Consider the following 21,554-nt stretch of genomic DNA (forward strand, 5'->3'; position numbering starts at 1 on the left):
CAACAGTGTGTAAAAATCTATACTCATGGGATAGTGCAAGAATGACACTTCCTATGCCTGTCAGGAATCTCATCATTGCTGCCTTTATGGTGTAGTAATTCTTAAATCCTAAACACATGTATTTTGAGCCCCTATGGCTTGAGAACTGGTTGCTGTTGTTATTCAAAACTGAGGTCTGGAATTAAAAGTCTGAAAAATACAGGCAACTCTCCCAGTTTCCTTGGGAGTTTATCAGCCTTGATTCAAAACATAATGGGACTCAGACAACACAAGGGAACTCTGCTCATTTAGACTCCTCTTCACATTACAGCAGCTCCATCTCTGAAGAGCTGGAGAAATATAACACTGTGAGCAGAACAGGACACATACAAAACAGAAGAAACATTTTAATTAGCTATTGCAGAACATCCTGAAGAAAAATATTGCAGCTGACGTTTTCGCAGGGCACTTCATGTTTAGGCATCAGCAGTCATTAATGGAGAAGGGGGAGGCAGATGTGAAAAGAGAGACACTGAAATCTGTTCTCTTTGTTTCATTTTATAGAAAAATCTCATTGTCGAAGCTGGTGCCTCCTCTGGGCAGGGACCCCAACAAAGGAATCCCTGTGCTTTCATACTCTTCTAACTTAAATCTCCCACAACCGCTGTGACCAGTGGAAAATCAGTCTGATGTCTTCTCATTGTTCATTGGTTTGTGCAGAGTTTGTGGGTGAGAAGCCATCCACACCCAGCCAGGGCTGGAAGTCCCATGTCCTTTGTCAGGCACAAGGTCAGCGCCCATTCACGGCTCCTTGCCTGGGGCTCCAGCGATTTCCCACTATTCAGGGCACAATTTGCATATAGCTCGAACACCGAGCTACATATTCCTCAACTCAGAGAGAATGTCTTTTCCAGGCTGCTTTAACCAGCAGCCCAAGGTTTGCAGGGGAAGGAAGGGTGATGAAATGCTACAGAGAACCTTTTCACCCCAGAAATCCAAGTAGTTCTTTACAGAACAGTGTTGCTAGGCAACCCAAAGTAAGAGAAAAAACAAAATTATTTCTTTTTATACAACTGCACAGAAAATAAGTTAAAATCCTAACTACATTGGCTCTTCAGGACAGGAGGAGGTTACTTCCCAAGCTGTCAGAGCTCATTCCTGCCTCCTTGTCAGCGGGTGAACAGCAGCACCAGTTCACAGTGAACAGTGTGAGGAAACATGTCAAAAGGAACAGCCAGCACAGGGACAAATGGCTCCCCTGCCAGCTTCTTCCGTGGGTCAGGTGGGCAGCACAGCCTGTGGAAAGCAAAGAGCATCCTTTAGACCAGGAGCAGAAGCCTTCCCACCACTGGTATCACAATCCAAGGGGGACCCACAAAGGAGGTATCATGTGTTTGACAAACATTCCTCAGAATCTTCAGCTGACACTGACTGAGGTGTGGAGCCATCAATACTGAATCCCCAACCAGCTCTGAAAACCTCAGGGACAAACTGAACAGTCAGTGGCAAGTTCAAAGCTCCTTTTCCCACAAGCCACCCAGCTGAAAGACACTCAATTTTCAGTTTTGCACTGCCCTTATGGCTGCCTGCAGACAGATTTATCACCTGGGTCTATCCCAGCTAAAGGCTGACCAGATAAAGCTACACGATTAACCCCTAAGCAGGTGACAAATCCCCTTGGCTTCACTTTCTTGGCAAGGGCCAACCTTCCTGCAGTGCACCCCATGGGCTCTGTATCTCACAACCAGATGTGATTTTTTTTTCAGAAGGATGCACAATGTCATTATGCCACGTTTGAATTATTCTCTATTCCTCACTGATGCCTTGTCTGGGCTTAACAGGGTCTGTCACTGAGATCAAGAGAGAGGAGGAGAGCGCTCACTCGAGGAAGTTCCTCATGGCTTCGCCCTCTGGCTTGCAGGAGATGTAGAGCAGCCTGCGGATGGCCCTGCAGTTGCGGATGGCTCGCACGACCCTGTAATCTGCAAAAACAGACAGCCTGCTTTCCCACCACCACCCTGAGCTCTCCAGAAGGAAGTAATTACACAGCATCACAGATCTGTCAAAAATACTTGTTGGGGAAGATGAAATAGGAAAACCTTATAAATATGATTGCCTGGCAAAAGATGTGGAAAATACAGACATTGAGATGAGAACTAGATCTGAAATAGCAAACCTTGACTACTGAATAACTAGAAAACAATAGTATAGCCAGGTTGAAAGCAATCCCCCCTTCTGATTAAACAACGCCCTTTACCTGCAGATAGGTCCAAAGGTCAAATGGAATGCTCTGTCTCACCCCAATGTCTGGTTCATCCCACACCTGTGACCCTCCCCTGCAGTATCAGGTATCTGTGACCCCATTGGCCCAAGTCCTGTTCCAGCCCACCCTGAAGCCCCCTGATAAGGTGTGCCCGAGGGACCGGACGCTCTCTTGGACCTTCCCCTGGGACCCTCACCTGGAACCCTCGCTCCCTCTCTCTCCCTCTCCCTCTCTCCCTGGGCCTGCCACGAGTTGTGCCTGGCAACTCCAAGCAGGGCCTTTCCCCCCTTTGAATAAACCACATCTTCCAAGACCTGACTTCAGAGATCTCTCATCCATCCAAACCGTCCTGGAGTCCCGCGCTCTCTACAAATACAGATGCATATTTTGCTATGTTCTGTCTCAGATGAAGTCCCTCAGGACTGCTGACCCACACTGCTGAGAGCTTGGCCAATTTGGCAGGCAGGGCAGAGCAATGGGAGAAGTCCCTCTGCTTCCCAGGAGGATGGAGGATGAGAGAAAAAATGTTAATTAAGCAAAGGCATATAAAACCTTCCACACACACTTGTGAGAGTGCATCTGGGCACCAGGACCAGTGTGTGACTTCCCAGTACACACTCCAGGGGAGACCACTGAGACAGTTTGAGGGCTGTGTTATGCAGCCTGGGGAAAAGAAAAGCAAAGATCCATTTACCATCTTCAGGGATCTCATGGGGGATTACAGATAACTGAGAAACTTCTCAAAGGGGCATGAGAAGAGGATGAGAAACAATAGATGTATGGCAGTGAGGAAAAACACTGATTAAATATATTAGGGAAAACATTTTCAGGAGAGGGGATACACCCTTGGATACATTCAGACCTCAGGCAGGCTTTATATCCCTATGCAACCTCATACAATTCTGAAGTTGGCCTTGCTATAGTTGGGAGATTGCACCACAAACCTCCAGAGGTCCCTTCTCTCTTAAATAATTGTGTGAGCCTGTGAAAGATGGAAAAAAGATTAGAGGTAAAGAGAAAGCATGATGAAGGCACTGAAAACAGCAGACTTATGGGATTTTAGCTGCTGTCAGCAACAAGAAACGAAAGACTAAGCAAGGAAAGGGTTTGGAGCCAGTACAGCAGGTCTCACAGAACTTGTTCAAAACTCTCTGTTTACAAGATGGAAATAAACAGCATTTTCTCTCACGTAGGCCAGCCCGAGAAGGGTTCACCACAGCAACAAGCGGTCGGGCATCCTCCCACGATGCCAAGAGCTGTGGTAACACAGCCTCTGCCTTTCCACTGAGAAACTCACAGTTTGAGATCCCTGTGAAGCAAAAAAGCAACCACATGAACTGAGTCTCACCAAGATTTAAGTATAACATGAACCACCCTTTGCTGTGTGAAGGCAACTGGTTAGGGTTCCTCTGCTCACTTCTACTCTGATTTTTCAGCATTTAGTTTGAAACTTTTTGCCACAGTGAGTTTGAACTCACCATTGAATGCTGCATTCCACTCAGCATCCTCTATAGCCTTCTCCACCACTTCGACACCAATAACTTTGGACACTTGGTGAGCCAGAGAGAGACCAATTGTACCTGGAAACACAGGAAACAAAAATATTCCATACATTCATGCTGAAGAAACAGGCCTTTACATAGCAAGGATGTGCTTTGGAATGCAAAGCCCTGGGAGCCCAGGACCCGACCTGTTCCACAGCAGATGTCAAGGAGGACACTGTCCCCAGTAGCCTGGCAGAGCCTCCCAACTGCCTGGTACAGAACTTCTGCTCCAGCAGTGTTGACTTGGAAAAAGGCGTCTGGAGAGATGCGGAACTTCAGGCCAAGCAGTTCTTCGAAGATGTGCGGTGCTCCGTGGAGGAGCTGGTAGGGGGACTGCTCGTGGGAGCAACGTGTCATGGTGCTGGCAGATCACACAAAAAACAGCTGTTAGAAGGCAGCAGAGAGGAGCTGGTTTCCATTCCCAGGCTGCTCATGGGCAGTAGAGGAAGGTTCATCCCCCCAGCAACTTATATTTCATGTGAGCCTTTCAACAAGACTAAAGCATTTTGATTCTTTGTAAGGGATCTGTGACTTGCGCAGCCTAAATTTCATTAAAAGGATCAAAATTACTTAGCAGAAGGCAGCATTCCTCAGGTCTATTCCCCAGTTTTGCTGCTAATGTGATTTACTGTCTTGGGATAGTCACTGGAAGTTTTTTCTTCAGGTTTCCCAGACTCATAATTCCCTTGAGGTAGAGCCAAAGTGTGCTCAAATAAGTCTGGAAAAATAAAACATGGGGCCATCCTAAAGCCACATCTTCAAGAGGGATCCGAACATCTGTCATTCTCTTCCAGCACTCCCTGAACCAGTGGAATTTGGATTTGATCAGAAAGGGCAGAAGAAGGAGGTGGCTTTGTTTCTACCCAGTCCCCCTGTCGAGGCATTTACCTCTCTTGGAAATAAAGTGAAGACAAGGCACAGACTGCTCCAGGCCCACGTGTGAAGAACTCCTTCAGCAATGCTTTCTGAGTAGCCAGTGCCTCCTATCAAGAGTGAGAAAGGAAAAGCTGCCTCTTTGGGTAACCCGATTAGACCCCTCTCCCCAGCAACACACCCAGCAGGCTCAGCTCAGCCAGATGTGCCTCCTGGCCTGTCCTCCACGTGCTCACCTGGCCCAGCTGCTGGGGGTGGAAGGTGATGATAGCCATAGTGTGGCCACAGCGGCTGGTACGAACCACGAGCTCTCGCCAGTGTCCACCTTCGTGGAAGAGGATGCAGGAGTCCAGGGGGGAGTGACAGATGAACTCCTCATAGCACTGAGGGGAGGGAAATGCCACCTTTAGTACCATGAAGACAGCTGCCCTGCTCTTAGCCCCCCAGACAGGCAGCCCTTCCACTGTGGTCTGTTTTTTCTGTTTGATTTCAATACACTGGGTGAACACTCCTTCCAGGCTCTTGAAAGACAACACATTTTAATAATTTCAATTTGCAATTCTTAGGTATTTTAATGGATTGGCAGGAATTCATTGTCACTTGATTAACTTCATTACTCGGGACACGTTATGGGTTGCAATGTTGACATGTGAGTTTTTATAAAAGTATTTATCCACCAACTACAATCAGGCACGAAAACTTTCAGAACATGAAAATGGACTTGAAAACACATGAAAATGAAAAGCATCATTAAAATGACAGTGTTCTCCTAAGTAAGAGTTATTGCAGTCTCTCTATTCCACAGTGAAGGGACAGACATAACTTATTTATTTACCTGGGCTACTTGTTTGTGTTTTGAGGGTATGTTCTTCACATGGCTGGCTTTCACACAGACAATATTTCTTTCTGTAGAGAGATGGACAGGAATTTAATTGCTCTGGTTCAGGGCACATAAACCCCTGTAGCATCTGACATGATGAACTGTGGAGAGACCTTTCCCCACCTCCACAGCCCATGCCAGCAGTTTTCTCTGAGTTTCTTTTCCTGCACTGACCTCTGCCAGTTCCTACATACAACCCCACAGTTTTGGGGTTCCCATCTGGTCCTCGGTTCACAGAGAAAGTCGATTTGTTTCGGTAGCCGTTAATGATGGGCTGAGGGAGAAAAGAAGGAAAAGCAAAGCCTTGGATTAAAAGAAAAAGCAATGGAGGAAAGCCAAACCCCAGCCTGGTTATTCTGTTGCCAACATGGGAAGATGTATATGAATGGGCAAAACACAGAAACAGAGCTTGTGCACAAGAACCCCAGTACTGCCCCTTGGGGACAAGAAGTGGCTCTCTGTGACAGTGGTGACAGGTTTAACAGGGAGGCCTTAGGCACAAAAAAAGGGTTCCTAAGCACTGGCAGGCAGTCACAAGCTGCAAGGACTGACTCAGACACACTTTCTGCAAGCAAATGATGCCCCCCATGAGACTGTTGAGCTGTTGAGTGAGAGACTCTTGGCTCAGAAGGAAGAGCATTCCCATGGGACACTCACTGAAGGGACCACAGGCTGCAGAGGACAGCAGAGCCCACCAGGTTTCTGTGCATCTATGCCCAGCTCCTCAAGACGAGATGCCAGTGTCTGCAAAATCTTCCTCTGGCTTTCATATTTTACCTGCAGAGGAGTTCTAAGGCAGAAACACTCACAGGACCACACGATGGTGGGCAGATCCTCATCACCCACCTCCGAGGAGTCCAACAGGAGGGAAAAACTGCAAGTGAAAATATAGCCCCAGAGGAACTCTGCCCTTTTCATAACCACAGCTGCTTGGAGAAACAGGAAGAAAGAAGAATCCTGTGTCTATGATCCCCAATGCTGTCCTGGAACTCTTTGTCTAACCTGAAGCCCCAGTGAAGCAAAGCAGTCCCACAGAAGACAGGACCACTGTGCAAATGCCCATCCCCTGTACTGCAAGGACCCTCCCAGTTCTAACCCTCACAACAACAGGATTAAAGCAGCAGAAAATGGAGTCTGAACAGTTTGCAGCATTAAGATGCTAGGGACTACTGCTCAAGGGGATAGGAGGGACAGCTGGGGCAGCACAACAGAGAAAAGTCTGTAAACACATCTTACCTGCAGCTGCTCTTGGTAGGGAAGTCTCCACAGTGGTGTCACTGCATTTGCTAACCTGGAAAGCACAAGGCAGAGCCCAGAGCTACTTGAGTCCTGATTCCTATGGCGTAACATCCCTGTCAGCTACTTCATGGGCAGGACTGTCCTGGTGTGAGCTCTGCACCACGCTGCGAACATCCAGACTCCCAGGGAACCACAATGAAATGCACAGGTTTGTGTGTAGCAGGAGGGAATTTCAAGCTGCCCATACTCTCTGACCCGGCCACCCACCAGAGGTAGTTTAGAGATAAACCTCAGAACTTGCCACTACTCATATCCAAAGCAGAACAAGGACAAAACACATAGGAGCTGGTTAAAAAAAAAAAAAAACAACAAACAAAAAAAAAAAAAAACAGACACATAGACACATATACCCTAAAAAGAGTCCCCAAAAAGAGGTGAGGCTGATATGATTCAAGCACTCATAACTGAGTCTCTGAGCCCATGGGGAACACCACCCTGCAGCTAGATAAGTTGCAGTTATTGCTTATCTACAATTTCTGGAGCTGCTTCCAAAGCACCCAGTGCCAACTACTCTGAGGTCCAGCACTGCAAATCAAATGGACTATCGCTTTTTGCTCGCTTATCTGCTCCTTTCCTCTCAGAACTTTTCATTTGTCTTCTCCACTATCCTCTCCTCCAGGCAAACGAGCAGAGCTCTGGCTCTTCTATTCCTACCGGGGGGAAGTAAACCCCCCTCAACCCACCACGTTCACAGCTTTAGGGGTTTGCTACTTCGAACGAACGCTTGGTCATTTTGGAAAAGCCATACCTCTCCTCCCAGGAAGGCTCTGGCAGGCTGCGGCTCAGCCCGGCCTTTTTCTTCCCTTCCCCCGGTGCCGCTGCGGTTGTCCGCAGGCCGCGGTGCCGAGCGGGCAGGCTGAGCAGGGCGAGCGGCGGCGGGCGGAGCCGGCAGCGCGGCGGCCTCAGCGCGCAGGACAGAGCCATGGCGGGGCCCCGAGCAGCGGCGCGGGCCGGAGCCGGCCCCGCTCCGGGCACCCGCAGGGAGCCGCTCCGGCCGCGGCACCGGGCGGACGGAGCGGTGAGAGCCCCGGGCCCGGCCCCGCGCTCCCCGCCCCGGGCCGCCCGCGGAGCCCCGGCGGGTGCGGCGCGGGGGACGCGGGGCTGAGCTCCCCGCGCTGGGCTGGTCGGGCACGGCCAAGTGTCACAGCAGCTCGCGGCCGCGCTGAGCTGGCCTGGGACGGACGGAAAGCTCGGTGCCCCCCGCCGCCGAGCCTGTCCGAGGGGACACGCAGGGCGGCGGGGAGAGCGGCAGGGAGGGAGGGGTGGCTGCCGTGTGGCCTCGGCTCGCAGGGTGGCTGCAGCTGGGCACACGCGGTCATGTGGACAGAAGTGCAGGAGCAGCCTCTCCCAGCCAGCCCCGGCCGTGCCTCCAGCAGCTGCTCAGGGATCGGAGAGGAGCAGGCAAACACACGGGGTCCTCACTTAATCTCTCCATCACGAAATATTTTCAGCGCTGGAGATTTTCCGAGACAGATGTGGCTTATTTGTTTAGGGACCCCAGGAGTTCTCTTGTCCAAGTGTTTACCTGTCACCCTTTGATGTCACCTAAAATTCCTGCCGCCACACATCCTTTGGCCAAGGGGCTCACCCACTCACTTGCTAGTATTCGGGTGAACTGTTCTTCTGTGAACCTGGCTGCTGGGCTTTCCCCCAAGAGCTCCAGAGCCTGGCCCTGTCCCGCCTGGCTCCGCTCCTCGTCCCGGCGGGGCCGGAGCAGGAGCGCGGGTCCTCCACTCCGCAAGGGGGAGCCACAGCTTCAGTGCTCGCCGCGCTTGGCCACGCCCCGTGGGCGGGGTTATAGCGCATAGCCACGCCCCTCGCGGGCGGTGACAGCTGGGACGCGCCGTCTGCAGAAGCCGCACCCTCGCCACACCCCCCTGCCACGAGAGGCCGGCGCGAGCGCTGATTGGCCGGCGGCGCGGGGCGGGGCGAGCGCTGATTGGCCGGCGGCGCGCGGCGGCGCGCGGCCCGGCGCGGCGCGTCAGTTCCGCGCTGGGCCCGCGATGCTGTCGGCGGGCGGCGGCTCCGGCCCCGCCGGGGCGGGCGGCTCCGGGCCGGGGCTCGGCGGCGACGGCGATTTCCTGTCGCGGTACCGGCTGGTGTCGGCCAAGCTGCGGCGGCGGTTCCTGCGGAAACCGAACGTGGCGGAGGCGGCGGAGCAGTTCGCGGCGCTGGCGCGGGAGCTGCGCGCCCAAGAGAGCCTGCCCTACGCCGCCTGGTGCCAGCTGGCCGTGGCGCGCTGCGCCCAGAGCCTGTTCCACGGCCCCGCCGAGGCGGCCGCGCTGGCCGAGGCCGCGCGGCTCTTCCTGCGCCAGGAGCGGGACCTGCGGCAGCGCCTGGGGCTGCGCGGCGGCTTCGGCGAGCACGCGGCGGCGGCGCAGAGCTGCGGGGCCTTCGCCGCCCGCCTGCACCTGGAGAGGGGGCAGCCCGCGCTGGCGGCCGGGCCGTGCCTGGAGCTGGCGGCGGCGCTCCGCGACACGGGCCAGCCCGCCCGCGCCGCCGCGCCCCTGCAGCGGGCGGCGGAGCTGCTGACGGCGGCGCGGCTGCCGCTGCAGGCTCTGCGCTGCCTGGCCGAGCGCGCCTCCTGCCTGCTGCTGGCCCGCGACTACGCCGGGGCGCTGGCCACGCTGACGCGGGCGCAGGCGCTGGCCGGGGCCGGGCTGGGCGGTGCGGCCGGGGCCGGGGCCGGGGCCGCGCCCGGCGGCGCCTTCCTGGACGTGCTGGCGCGCTGCGAGGTGTCGCGGGTGCTGCTGCTGCTCCTGCTGCAGCCGCCGCCCGCCAAGCTGCTGCCCGAGCACGCCCGCACGCTGGAGCAGTACTGCTGGGAGGCTCCCGACGGCGGGCCGGGCACCGGGAGCGGCACCGGGACGGGCGGGGGGCTGCCGCCGGCCGCCAGCTACCTGCCGGCCGAGCTGTTCCTGCTGCTGCAGTCGGCGGTGCTGGCGTGCCAGGAGAAGGACGCGGAGGCGCTGAAGGCGCTGCAGGCCGAGCTGTGGCCGCTGCTGAGCGCCGAGCAGAACCATCTGCTGCACCTGGTGCTGCAGGAGATGCTGAGCCCCGCCGGACAGGGCCTCTGAGCGCCGCCGCCCGCAGGGACAGGTCGGACTGGTCCCTTCAGCCGGTGCCAGCACAGACTCTATGCCGTTATTTATTTTTAATACGAGTTCTGTAACGCAATGAAGTAATGGTTGGTGAGAGAATGCGTTCATCTGCGCGTTTGCCTCGTGTCATAGTTAAACTGCTCACTGTACCTCCTGGAAGTTGTCACGCTTGGAAGAAGTGTAACCCTAAAGCAGAAAGGCTATTTCAGGGCACAAGGAAGCTGTTCATTAAAAGACTGGCTGCAATTTGCATGTGTTGGAGGATTTGGGTATCCATGAATCAAAAGTTGTTAGAGTTGCTTTTTTCTAAACAAACAAACAAACCTCCCTATAAAAATAAGATATTCATTTTTCCCCCCTCCTGAAAACAGCTGTCACTGCAGCCAACACGAGGCCCTGAGTTTTGTGGTGGGTGAAAGGAGTTGGTCACTGGCCTGCAAATGGTTCCTGGGGTGATGGTGCCTTGACTCCGGGCTCTGTAGCAGCTGTTAACCCTGAAAACTGAGGCTGCACGGTGGCAAATCCACTTCATCTGAGGGAATTTGGGAATGGAATTAATGGTGGAAGTGGTGGTTACAGGAGTTATTGGAGAGTGGACTATTTGTTTAATTCTTTTCAGCTGTTATCCATCTGCTCTCCGGCATTTCTGTCTCTTGCTTTCTGCTTCTTGGAACCTTTAGGTGAAGGCAGCTGCTCTTTAGAGGGGAAAAGACCCTGCTGTCTTTGGTGCACTCAGCTCCTGGGTACAGGCCTTGCTAAATTCCAGCAGTGCTCATATACAACCTCAGGCAGGGCAGCCTTTATCCTGGAGATGCCCCTGGGGTGTGCGTGTTGGGTGGAAAAAGAGCAGTTCTAGGGTACCCAGCTACTGGTGAGTGAAACAAATGCTCTCAGCCAGCACTTCCAGAGACCCTGCAGGGGCCAGGCTTTCAGAAAGAAGGCAATCCCGGTTGTACACCTGGGAGAGAAGCCAGAGGTTAGAGGTAATTGTGTTAAACAGTGGTATTACATCTGGTTTTAATATTTGGGTCTGGGGATAGCAGGTTTTTTAAGCACTTTTCCAGTGTTTGTTTTTCAAGCGTTCTTTACCTTCCACACATAAATAGCGAAGAACTTGCCGTTTTCCCCTCTGAAACGCAAACAGAGAAGCTGCTAATTTTAAGAAGCCTTAATTACCACAAGCCTCTTTTTGACAAGGTAAAATGATAGTTGAGAAGGGCTCGGACCCGAACTGGATGTTATTTTATGGCTAAGCCAGCCGTGGATGCGCCAGGCCGAGAGGCAAAACTAATAACCCATGCGGCGAAATTACTTCTGTCCGTGTCCTTTTAAAATTCCAGCACGGGAAACCGCTGCTGGAGCTGTACGTGCAGGCTGGCGCCGCGGGTGGCGGGTCCCGGGGGCGGTCCGAAGGCGGTTCCCGAGCGGCGGAAGGGGCGCGGGCGGGCGGTGCCGGTGACGCGGCGGCGCGGGGCCCGGCGGGACGGGGCGGTCGCTGCGCTCCGGGCGGCGCGGCCAGCACGCGGCGCGGCCATGGCGGACGGGGACGGTGCGCAGCGGTGGGGACCGGCGGGGGCGCGGGCACCCCCGGCGGGGAGGGGCGCGGCGAGGGCTCGGGGCCGGCGCGGCGCCGCTCGGGGAAGGGTCTGCGGGCGGCTCTGCCCCCCCGGGCCTTTGCCCCTCTGCCCTCCCGGCCCCGCCGCGCTCCCGCCGCTCACTCCCGGCCTGTCGCTCCCGCAGGTTCCAGCGTGAAGAAGCGGCGGAAGAAGGAGAAGCGGGCGCTCGGCGATGATGATGTAGCGGTGAGCGCGGGGGGGGGGTTGATCGGGCCGTGCTCGGGATGCCGGGGGGCTCCCCCAGCCCCGTCCGTGGGGACGCGTTCCGGGGACCGTGGGCAGGGCCGGGACGGGCTCTCCCCGCCCCGTCCCGTCCCGTCCCGTCCCCGCAGGACCGCGGCCGCCGCGCGTGGCGGCAGCGGAGCCTCCCGGGCCACGTGGAGAGCGCGCGTGGGGCGGCGGGAGCGCGGCCCGGCGCTTCCCCCTCTCTGAGCCCGCTCAACTTCACCCCCCAGGACATTCAGCACACCGAGGACTTTCTCATCAAGCCCGAGTCGCGGGTGGCCCAGCTGGACACGTCGCAGTGGCCCTTGCTGCTGAAGGTAGGGCGCGTTCTGCTCGACCTCGTGGCCCGTCCGTGTTCCCGCTGCTTTTGTCCTCTGCCCCCGAGGTGTAACGCCGCTGCGGGGAGCAGCACACGTGGTGCTTTGCCCGCAGAAGTCGTGTAACAAAGTCTCTACAGCAGTTTCGTTTAAGTTTTGTGAGTTTTCCGTGCCTTGGAAAGATCCCGCCGTATTTCTTGAGTTTTTTTTTCTTTTGGGTCTGATCATGGCCTATGCTTGTGTGTAGGCTTTCAAGTTGCTTCTGCTGAGTTTTTGGGGAATGTTCGGTTTATCCTGCATTGTCAATGCGTAGTGCTGCTTTCCCATCTCCTTCAGTCCAGGATTTCTATTTTTTTTCGGTTTTTGTAAAATAATATCGTGGTTTCATTGTTGGGTCATTTTCATTTTGGAGGTGGCTCTATCACTTAAATGTACAAATCAGACCTGAGAGATACATAGCAACACTGAAATCAAGGAAGCTTACAAAGACTTGTAATTTCTGCTTGGATTTTGTAGAACTTTGACAAGTTAAATGTGAGGACAGCACACTACACACCTCTTCCTTCCGGTGCTAATCCCTTGAAGAGAGAGATTTCTGACTATGTTAGGTGAGTGCAATACAGGCCAGAGTAGTTTATTTTTCTTGCACAGTTAATACCTTCAAAATATTTTCTGTCTGGACTCCCCTTGCACCTTTCTTCTTCACTCAGTGCCTGGCCAGAATCAGTAAACATTTAAATAGGACCCACTGATCTCTCCCTGTAAATATTTCTTTATTCTGGGTTTGTAGGAGGTGTGTGGATGAACATGCAAACCACCTAAGGAATTCTCTGGGGTCTTCAGAAAATTCCCTTGGTCTGCTGGGCTTTGAAACTGCTTGGAGTTCATGGAATTTGGGTTTTTTTTAATAAGTGCAGGGGAGAATTCCTTGACGGTGGATTATATCCCCTGTTGTGCATGGAGCAGGTCAATGTGAGCTTACTGAGAACTGCTGGGAGGCTCATTGCTCACTCTGGCTGTATAGAAATACATTTCTTTGCAGCCAGGACAGTATTTCCAAGTCACTGCACTGTTGCCATGTCTGCCCTGATGCTTAGCTCCCATTCCCTGCCGTTTTGCACTACAGGTCTGGCTTTATTAACCTCGACAAACCCTCCAACCCATCCTCTCACGAGGTGGTTGCGTGGATCCGGCGCATCCTGCGCGTGGAGAAGACAGGGCACAGTGGCACCCTGGATCCCAAGGTGACTGGGTGCCTCATTGTGTGCATCGAGAGGGCGACACGGCTGGTCAAATCTCAGCAGAGTGCAGGTTTGTTTGATGCTCAGGGCCATTTGCAGTGACTAGGAATGTGTGAAGTGGTTTTGGAGACAAAATGGAGATTTCTAAAACTTCAAAAGGCCAATTTTAGTCTTCAGTGCCTTGACCTTAATGGTTGCATGATATTCCAAGCCACTGAGGACACGTCCGTGTTGTCTCAGGTGTTTTTTTCATTGCTTCTCTGGTGCTTGGGCTGTTACAAGTCAGTGAAAACACCTCTGACATGGTTTGATGTACCAGTTGAACTTACTGCCTCAGCGTCTACCAGTCCAGAGAAGAAATAAATGCAGCTTAGATTTATTTCCCTAAAAGAAAAACCAACTCTGTAATCAACCATGCCCATTTCCTAGAAGAGGTGGTAGGATTTCAGGGTTCTGGGGACGTGTGGCTGTTAAGCAGGGTGGACCTTGAGGTCAACAACAAATGCCAGTGGCCGTTCCTGACTGCTCTTGTCATTCTTTCAGGCAAAGAGTATGTGGGAATTGTTCGGCTGCACAATGCCATTGAAAGTGAGGCTCAGCTGGCCAGGGTAAGTCTCACGTGCTCTCAGCCATGCTGGCATCTGGCATGCAGAGTGCTGGGCACTGGTGGGAGATGAGAGGCCAGGAATGGAGCTCAGGTGTGCTGTGTGTGAGGTGATGACACAGTTTATCCATTCTCTGAGTGCAGTGGAGCTGCCCTCCTGCAGCACCCAGCTCCTGTTCTAGGCTCTGGGTGCTGTGCAGCCTCCAGACATCCTGCAGTGTCCCAGTGTCCTGCTGGGGGCTGCTGTGATGTGTGGCTGGCTGCCTGCAGGAGGGGAGCAGTACTGGCAGGGTTGGAGCCCCTCTCTGGGGGCTCCATCCTCACTGGGACGAGGAATGGTGTCTGATCACATGCTGCCATCTAATGGAAAAATCCTGGCTGTGCTCACTGACATCTTGACCACACCACTGGCTTGGATTAGCTGTATTAAATATGGCACCATCAAATTAGGATAAACCTTGTGGTTTCTCACTCTTGGAAGTGGACACAATTGCTGCAGGCTCTGAGGTGCTCCTGCATTAGGGCACAGATGTAAACTCTTGCTTCTCCTTCTTTCCTCAGGCCATAGAAACCCTGACAGGTGCCCTGTTCCAGCGGCCACCCCTCATTGCTGCTGTCAAACGACAGCTGAGAGTCAGAACCATCTACGAGAGCAAGCTGGTGGAGTATGATCCTGAGAGAAGATTAGGTAAAACAGGGCTTTCCTGCCTTCTTCCTATAAAACTGACAACTGACAAAATTTTCTGTGAAATGGGCTGCTTTTGGCAAATGTCTTTGGACCTAAATCTTCCCATTGTCCAGCAGTAACTGCTTCATGCATTGCTTTGGTATGCTGGGAAGCAAATCCCATCTTTTTGTACTGCTGCACTGTTCACAGAAGAGCCAAATGATGTCAATTAGATGGCATTAGCTCTCAGGGCAAAGATGACCTTCATCTATCACCCCATGCTGATGGCTCTGGGAAGGGCTGGGCATACAGCTTCTCTTGAAGGATGTGGTTTATTTTCTGCTTTAAAACCCTCCATCCTGTCATGCCTTTCAGGTATTTTCTGGGTGAGCTGTGAAGCAGGCACATACATCCGAACCCTCTGCGTCCACCTGGGGTTGCTGCTGGGCGTGGGGGGTCAGATGCAAGAGCTCCGCAGAGTCCGCTCCGGCATCCTGGGAGAGACGGTACAGTGGCACCTCAAACTATAACCAGCCCATTTGAAATTGTCAGAATTGCAGGAGCTCCTTGGAACTGTGTGAGTTTTACAGTGTTAGGAGGAGGTTTAGGCTCAGGGAGGAGTTTTGTGAATAGCCACAGACAGTGAAAGCTCTTGCTGTGGATGGTCTGTAACCAAAGTGTTGAGTTCAGTTCAGGATGTTGCTCCTGTTCTGGTAATTAAACTTTGGGACAGTGAGTGACTGGGAAGTGCACTGTGGTGGCTGAAAGTTTGTTTTATGTCACCGGTGTTTCTCAGCCTACAAACCCTAGTGTCCTGGGAGTGCAGGAGTGTGAAGTGACTGCTTGGAGTCAGCACAGCTCAGGGAAGGTGGTTCATTGGAATGAGCCTGGGAGGTGCGGTCATGTGTGATCTTGGACATTTGTACAGTCTTTTCACTCTGGTCATAGACAGATCCTGCTGCTGTTTCAAACTCCAGAACTAATTTCTTTCTTTGCAAAGCAGCAGTATCAGAGTGCAAGTGCTTCCCCACCCATCTGTGCTCTTAGCACAGCTGTAATCACTGGGTCATTTCTGAATTCCAGGTGTTGGGTGCTCACAGCTGCCTCAGAATTTATTCCATGGCTCAGATTAAGGAGCTGGTTAGTTTAGACTTCTGCTCACTAGCCTTTGTCTAGAAGCCCCAGGAATTTAACTAGGTCATATTTAAAAGTTTCATGTGGGCAGACCTTAGACTAGATGCAAATGCTGTCCGAGATCAGGAAGGTCCAAGTCTGGTAGCTCAAGCCAGGCTGACCTCAAGCTGCTGATAGAAATTATTCTTTCCTCTTTTAAGATGTGTTTTCATGCTTGTGGTGGGCATCTGGCTTCACTCCCTTTTTCAAACACCATTTGCTGTTGGGCTTCAGCTGTTCTCTTGTGCATGTTTCAGGTGGTGGCTGGTGGGAGAGTTGAGAAGGGTTTTGTCTTTGCAGGACAACATGGTGACCATGCACGACGTGCTGGACGCCCAGTGGCAGTACGACAACAACAAGGATGACAGCTACCTGCGAAGGGTCATCCTGCCCCTGGAGAAGCTGCTGACTTCACACAAGAGGCTCGTCATGAAAGACAGTGCAGTGAGTTCCTGAGGCAGTGCCAGGGGACAGACAGACACTGCCAAGTCCTCCTGACTTGAGCAGCTGGTAGAACACACAGGGGGTCAGCAGCCATGTGATGTCTGGAGCTGTCCTGGTGGTGACTTGTGTAGGTCCTCATATGGGCTGTGGCCAGAGCAGCACTAAGATGCAGGAGCCATGAATTAAATGACAGAGGATCTGCTCTCCTCGCTTGAAGAGGATGCTGATGGTTATGAGAGATGTGCCTCACCTGTTGTTTGCTGTCATAGGTGCTTTGCTTTCCCCTTCCAAAGCTCCCAAGTTTTACGTAGTGAACAAAAACCGATAGTTACTTGGGGATAATATTGCTGAGGTGGTAATGGCAATGGCAAGCTAAAAATTAGAGACACTTTGTAGTTTGATTGTCATAATAGCTTCTAAGCCCTCCCCTTCCCTGCATTTTCAGGTTAATGCCATTTGCTATGGAGCCAAGATCATGCTGCCTGGTGTTCTGAGGTATGAGGATGGGATTGAGCTTAATCAGGAGATTGTTGTCATCACCACAAAAGGAGAAGCCATCTGCCTAGGTATGAAATGCCTCCTTCTCTGTGTGTCCAGCTAACTGCAGAAATAACAGACTGTGTGACAGTAAAGGCGCCACAAATTAGTTCCCGTGTGCAGAAGGTTTAATTAGTGCTTCCTGACTGGGAATGTGGGCCCAAGGCAGCTGGTTTTGGGCAGGATGTTAAGAAGCAGTGGCTGCATCAGTCCTGGGCAAGGCGTCGGGTTCAGCAGCTGTGTGATGCTCAGGTGTGCTGTGTGTGAGGTGATGACACAGTTTATCCATTCTCTGAGTGCAGTGGAGCTGCCCTCCTGCAGCACCCAGCTCCTGTTCTAGGCTCTGGGTGCTGTGCAGCCTCCAGACATCCTGCAGTGTCCTGCTGGGGGCTGCTGTGATGTGTGGCTGGCTGCCTGCAGGAGGGGAGCAGTACTGGCAGGGTTGGAGCCCCTCTCTGGGGGCTCCATCCTCACTGGGACGAGGGATGGTGTCTGATCACATGCTGCCACCAGGCACATCACACCTCCTGGTAGATTAGTGCAAAGGGACTCCAGCAACTGCTAGCTTGACTTAAAAGAGTGCCCAGTTGTAACCAGGGTCTTCAGAGAAGCTGTGTGACAGCCTGTGAGTCCTTGGGGTGACACTGGCGGGGGATGTTGATCGTCTTTGTGCTGACAGAGGCAGAACAGGCTGTCACAGTTCTGCTCTTCAAGAGTTACTGACCTCCATGCCTGCTTCTGCAGCCATTGCCTTGATGACCACAGCAGTCATTTCCACGTGTGACCACGGCGTCGTGGCAAAGATCAAGAGAGTGATCATGGAGAGGGACACATATCCCCGGAAATGGGGGCTGGGTCCCAAGGTGAGTGCTGCTGTGGGCCTGGGGCCAGTCCCAGGGCAGTGGTGGGAGCCCAGCCATTGGGATGTGGGACTCTGGGACCCTTGGGCTGAGCAGTGCCAGTATCTTCTTCAGGGCCTTGCTGTAATTCTGCTGTGGTCTCCTGGATCTACGATGGTGGCAGTTCCCAGTGCCAAGGCTGTGGCAGCCCCTTGGGAGTGAGGCTTTCCCTCCCAAAAGAGCCTGGGGACCATTGCTGGTGTTCAGGCATGGGCTCCTCAGATCTGTACAGCACCAGCCCTCCTCTGGTCAAGAGCCAAATGATGTGAAGTGGATGGCATTAGCACTCTGTGCAAAGATGACCTTCATCCATCACCCCGTGCTGATGGCTCTGGAGGGGCTAGGCAGGAGCTTCTTTTCCTTCTGGTGCAACACTGCTTAAATGCACACTGTCTGAGACACTAAACTGTGCCTGAAGGAGGGGAGCAGTGGGAACACCCAGTGTTGGGTTCTTCTCCCACATCAGGCATGTGGTAGTAGCTTAACTCCAGCCAGGCTGGCCTGATGCAGGTTGGACTCAGAACTCTCTGTCAAGCTGCAGTGGCTCATCCCATTCCTGTGGTTCAGGTGAAAGCCTTGGGGCTGCTGATGCATCTGTCTCATGGCAAAGGTGGGGTAATACAGGACCGTTCAAGCATTTTGGAATCCTTTGCAAAACCTCACAAACAAGTAGTCCAGCTCAAATGCTGCAGGTCATTAAGCTGGAAAAACCCAGTCAAAGATCCAGACTCCGTCATGTGCAGTTGTGCTACTGTTGCTGTGACTCCCCCATCAAATTAACCATTATTTACTGATAAAGATGCCTCTTGTCTGACATCTAGGCTTCTGTGCAGGAGATGTTCTGTCTTACATGTTTTAAGGGCCTTGGAACAGTGGTAAATAGATAATGCTGTAGTTGTTGGCTTGGCTTGTTGCTGGATTCTCTCCTCTTAAGCTTGAGGGAGGATTTTTCCTACCTGGGGCTGCAGTTTGACGTGTTGCACTTTGCTTTCAGGCCAGTCAGAAGAAGATGATGATCCAGAAGGGTCTGCTGGACAAGCATGGAAAGCCCAATGAGAGCACACCAGAGTCCTGGAAGATGGAATATGTGGATTACAGGTGGGTACTGGGTGTGTGACTCCCACATGGTTATGCAGAGGGGAGCTGTTTGTGCATGGATCATGTCAGGCTTGGCCCATGGCTGTCTGGACCTGTGGGATGCAATTGCATTTCTTGGAGTGCGTTGCTCTTGGGCAGTGTTGGAAGGGAAGGCCCTGAGCAGACAGTTATCCCTTTTTAGCCTGCTGTGGTTTTAGAGGGAGTCAGTCTGCTACATTAAATGGGGGAGGCCATGCTGCTGCCCAGCCCAGCTGGCCCTGGTGCAGGCTGCAGGTCTCCCCTACACTTCCCCCCCCAGCTCTTGGGTGGGTGACAGAGCCCTTGTGAGGGGACAGGGATTTGTACCAGTCCAGAGCAGCATGAGGCAACGACTGTCCTGTGCAACCTTGGGGTCTTTTCTTTCAGGGATACTTCCAGGAAAGAAGCAGCTGCTGATCACCGAGCTGTTTCAGAGGTGGACAGGGCTGCAAAAGTGAGTATTTGCCAGTGCTCTCTGGCTCTTACTTTATGCCTGTTGTTCCCATTAACTGCACATACCTTGCACCTGCATTTTGGTCCAATGATGATTTTTAGTCCAGGGTCTTCCGTGCTCTTTGTGAGGCACAAGGTCAGTGCCCATTCACAGTTACTTGCCTGGGCCTCCAGCAATTTCCCATCACCCAGGGCATGATTTGCAGCTCAGACACCAAGCTGCTGGCCCTGGGCATATTCTTTTACACAACACAAGGAGATCTATTGTATGGAGCCACAAAAGAGATTTGTTGTGCCAGAGAACCTTTTTGGAGACTACAAAAAGCTGCAGAAATGTCCATGCAAGAGCTGCACCTAAAATTCCCTAACTCAGGGGTTTTGCATGCCCTTGGAAAGGTGCAGCGGTGTTTTAAACTAATATTTGGGATACAGGAAACACTGAAAAATACAGGGGGCAGTTCTGGCAAGCAAATCCTAGACAGTGTATGCTGGAGAGTCTGCAAGTCACCCTGTTGTTAAATGCAGTTGTATTGAATCAGGCAAGCAGTTTTCCCCTCACCTGAGCTCTCTTGGAAGGTGTTGGTATGTCTGACAATGTGTTCCCCCAACAGAGAAAGCGAGACTCCGAGAGTGAAAACGAGGAAGCTGAGACCCCACCATCCCCTGCCACCCCACCACCTGAGGAGCTGAGCAAAAAGGAAAAGAAAAAGAAGAAGAAAGAGAAGAGGGCCAAAGAGGCAGCTGAGAGTGGGGGAGAACAAATTGAGAGGGTATGTAGTTGGGTACTGCCATGGTATGGTCCCAGCATGGTAGAGGTTGCTGTGTGTCCCTAATTACCTCCAGGATTAATGCATGAGCAGCCTGCAGTGTGTGTCCACAGAGTGCCAGGCTTTCCACAGCAGAGGAGGATGTTTTAGAGGTGCATTTTAAACTGAACTGGTGGTTGCAGATAGGGCAGTTGGTGGGTCCCTGCCAGGCCCCCTCTGCTCTGGTGCCCTGTCATGGGTCCCTGTGGGAGGGTGGTGCTGGAGTGTGCCATGGGAGCCCGCACTGCTTCTGGGCTGGAGCTGTTCCTCCTGAAATGGGCAGTGGGGGAATCCTTTTTGATGGCTTCCTGACCTTCCCAACTTCTCCACAGGCCAGTGAGACCAGCACCAAGAAGAAGAAGAAGAAGAAACAAAAGGAGGTAGAAGAGAGCTCAGACTAAGCAGCTGTGTCTGTCCAAAGCAGGCAGACTTCATCAGTGAGGAGGGAGGAGTTCTGGGCCTTGAGAAGAGGAGGACTGGCTGCATGGCAGAGGAGCCAGCAAGTTCCAAGTTCTTTTCTGCTGTTTATATGAGTGAGGGGGTGTTTGCCCTGCTCAGATGCCCCTCTTCATCCTGTTTTAAGGGTTGCCAGAGGAGCAGGGTGCCTCACTGTCCCTGCACTGGATTATCTCTAAAGCTGAGCACCATGATGCCAACAGAAGTGGTATCTTCAGGGAAACTGTAGCTTCTGGCTCTTCCTTGGTCTCTGTTTCCACCTAGAGAGGGTGGAATAATCTTTCTCCCCCTTCATGTACTGCCTCTTTCTTCCTTTTCTCCCAAGGCCGAAGCTGTTACCTGACAGTTAAAGAATGTGTTGCTCCTGGAGGAGTGGCTTTGTCACAGCCCTTGTGAATGGGTTTCCATGGGGACAGTAAGATCAATTATTCCTGAAGGACTATGTTTTGTTTTAAACTGGCCACATGCTTGGCTTCACCTTCAGTTAAATGAGAATACTCCACTCAGTTTGTTTTTCACTCCTTTTTTTACCTTTATCATGAAAGAATTCGAAAATGTAATTCCTCCTTTTTGCTTATAGCACAAGGATGTGCTTGTTCATTGTGTGCTGATTCCCAAACCCAGTTGCCTCAGTGACCTGGGCAGTGTGTCCCTTTTGCTGACTCTCTCTGCTCTTCTCTACCCCTTTGTTGGACTGCAAAGCTTTTGGTTGCCTTGCCTGGTTCTGATGCCCAGTGTGCTCTGAAGGCTGGAGGTGGGGATGTGGCTGGAGGGCAGAAAGTGACCAGGAGGTGGCTGACCAACATGTTCTTCATGCTGCTGGGACTGGAGTCCTCCTGAGGAAAAACTTGGTCAGGGGCAACTCTGCCAAGGGGCATTGGGTGTGGGCTTGAAGGGTTTCAGATCAATTTGTTGCTAACCTATCTGAAATGAATTGCTGGGGGCAGACGGTCTCTCCTCTGTCACAGGGGTAGTGCTCAGCCAGGATTTAGTTCCTTTTAATGAGGAAGGACCCCAGGCTGTTTTGTTCTGAGTTTCATCCCTGCAGAGATTCTGTTAAC

The 21,554-nt window shown here is 52.7% G+C and overlaps 3 protein-coding genes and 5 non-coding genes across 10 annotated transcripts; 7 read left to right on the forward strand and 1 right to left on the reverse strand.

The window, feature by feature from the left end:
• Window positions 1-1,017: 1,017 nt before the first annotated feature.
• TRMT2B (tRNA methyltransferase 2 homolog B) lies at window positions 1,018-7,762 on the reverse strand. Of its 3 annotated transcripts, none has more exons than XM_068205278.1 (12): window positions 7,587-7,762; window positions 6,776-6,830; window positions 6,197-6,316; window positions 5,714-5,813; window positions 5,495-5,565; window positions 4,896-5,042; window positions 4,675-4,769; window positions 3,933-4,147; window positions 3,721-3,822; window positions 3,432-3,551; window positions 1,862-1,961; window positions 1,018-1,275 (listed from the first exon to the last, which is right to left on the reverse strand). In XM_068205278.1, the coding sequence occupies exons 1-12, from the start codon at window positions 7,760-7,762 to the stop codon at window positions 1,149-1,151; spliced, it is 1,428 nt and encodes a 475-aa protein (XP_068061379.1). In that variant the 3' UTR covers window positions 1,018-1,148. The 3 variants fall into 3 exon arrangements, with proteins under 3 accessions (XP_068061379.1, XP_068061381.1, XP_068061382.1); XM_068205280.1 differs by having other exon boundaries at window positions 6,776-6,942; window positions 7,587-7,659; XM_068205281.1 differs by lacking the exon at window positions 6,197-6,316 and having other exon boundaries at window positions 6,776-6,942; window positions 7,587-7,660.
• Window positions 7,763-8,794: 1,032 nt separating this feature from the next.
• On the forward strand, window positions 8,795-10,185 carry LOC137482746 (40-kDa huntingtin-associated protein-like). Its single transcript, XM_068205315.1, has one exon. The coding sequence runs from the start codon at window positions 8,842-8,844 to the stop codon at window positions 9,913-9,915; it is 1,074 nt and encodes a 357-aa protein (XP_068061416.1). The 5' UTR covers window positions 8,795-8,841; the 3' UTR covers window positions 9,916-10,185.
• A 1,240-nt stretch (window positions 10,186-11,425) lies between these two features.
• On the forward strand, window positions 11,426-20,684 carry DKC1 (dyskerin pseudouridine synthase 1). Its single transcript, XM_068205314.1, has 15 exons — window positions 11,426-11,488; window positions 11,680-11,741; window positions 12,011-12,097; window positions 12,614-12,705; window positions 13,224-13,408; window positions 13,882-13,946; window positions 14,504-14,630; window positions 14,985-15,115; window positions 16,083-16,226; window positions 16,672-16,792; window positions 17,508-17,626; window positions 18,657-18,760; window positions 19,166-19,232; window positions 19,843-20,001; window positions 20,370-20,684. Exons 1-15 carry the CDS (start codon window positions 11,473-11,475, stop codon window positions 20,436-20,438), a joined length of 1,548 nt encoding a protein of 515 aa, XP_068061415.1. The 5' UTR covers window positions 11,426-11,472; the 3' UTR covers window positions 20,439-20,684.
• LOC137482790 (small nucleolar RNA SNORD17) lies at window positions 14,048-14,292 on the forward strand. The gene has a single exon (XR_011004207.1). It is a non-coding gene; the product is annotated as a small nucleolar RNA SNORD17 (small nucleolar RNA).
• LOC137482793 (small nucleolar RNA SNORD83) lies at window positions 14,824-14,899 on the forward strand. The gene has a single exon (XR_011004210.1). It is a non-coding gene; the product is annotated as a small nucleolar RNA SNORD83 (small nucleolar RNA).
• On the forward strand, window positions 15,280-15,414 carry LOC137482796 (small nucleolar RNA SNORA36 family). Its single transcript, XR_011004213.1, has one exon. It is a non-coding gene; the product is annotated as a small nucleolar RNA SNORA36 family (small nucleolar RNA).
• On the forward strand, window positions 17,027-17,263 carry LOC137482791 (small nucleolar RNA SNORD17). Its single transcript, XR_011004208.1, has one exon. It is a non-coding gene; the product is annotated as a small nucleolar RNA SNORD17 (small nucleolar RNA).
• Window positions 17,918-17,993, forward strand: LOC137482789 (small nucleolar RNA SNORD83). The gene has a single exon (XR_011004206.1). It is a non-coding gene; the product is annotated as a small nucleolar RNA SNORD83 (small nucleolar RNA).
• Window positions 20,685-21,554: the final 870 nt, after the last annotated feature.

Source organism: Anomalospiza imberbis, chromosome 14 (assembly GCF_031753505.1).
Source record: "Anomalospiza imberbis isolate Cuckoo-Finch-1a 21T00152 chromosome 14, ASM3175350v1, whole genome shotgun sequence".
NCBI classification, from domain to species: Eukaryota; Metazoa; Chordata; class Aves; order Passeriformes; family Viduidae; genus Anomalospiza; species Anomalospiza imberbis.

Bases quoted from the DNA above. Each gene is read 5' to 3' on its own strand.
- TRMT2B (XM_068205278.1), bottom strand. From the start codon at position 7,762: ATGGCTCTGTCCTGCGCGCTGAGGCCGCCGCGCTGCCGGCTCCGCCCG. The intron at 6,831-7,586 runs GTATGGCTTTTC...TGTGCTTTCCAG, and splicing joins GAGCCTTCCTGGGAGGAGAG to GTTAGCAAATGCAGTGACAC. The intron at 5,043-5,494 runs GTAAATAAATAA...CCCTCCCCTCAG, and splicing joins AACACAAACAAGTAGCCCAG to TGCTATGAGGAGTTCATCTG.
- LOC137482746 (XM_068205315.1), top strand. From the start codon at position 8,842: ATGCTGTCGGCGGGCGGCGGCTCCGGCCCCGCCGGGGCGGGCGGCTCC.
- DKC1 (XM_068205314.1), top strand. The intron at 12,098-12,613 runs GTAGGGCGCGTT...TGGATTTTGTAG, and splicing joins AGTGGCCCTTGCTGCTGAAG to AACTTTGACAAGTTAAATGT. The intron at 17,627-18,656 runs GTGAGTGCTGCT...CTTTGCTTTCAG, and splicing joins AATGGGGGCTGGGTCCCAAG to GCCAGTCAGAAGAAGATGAT.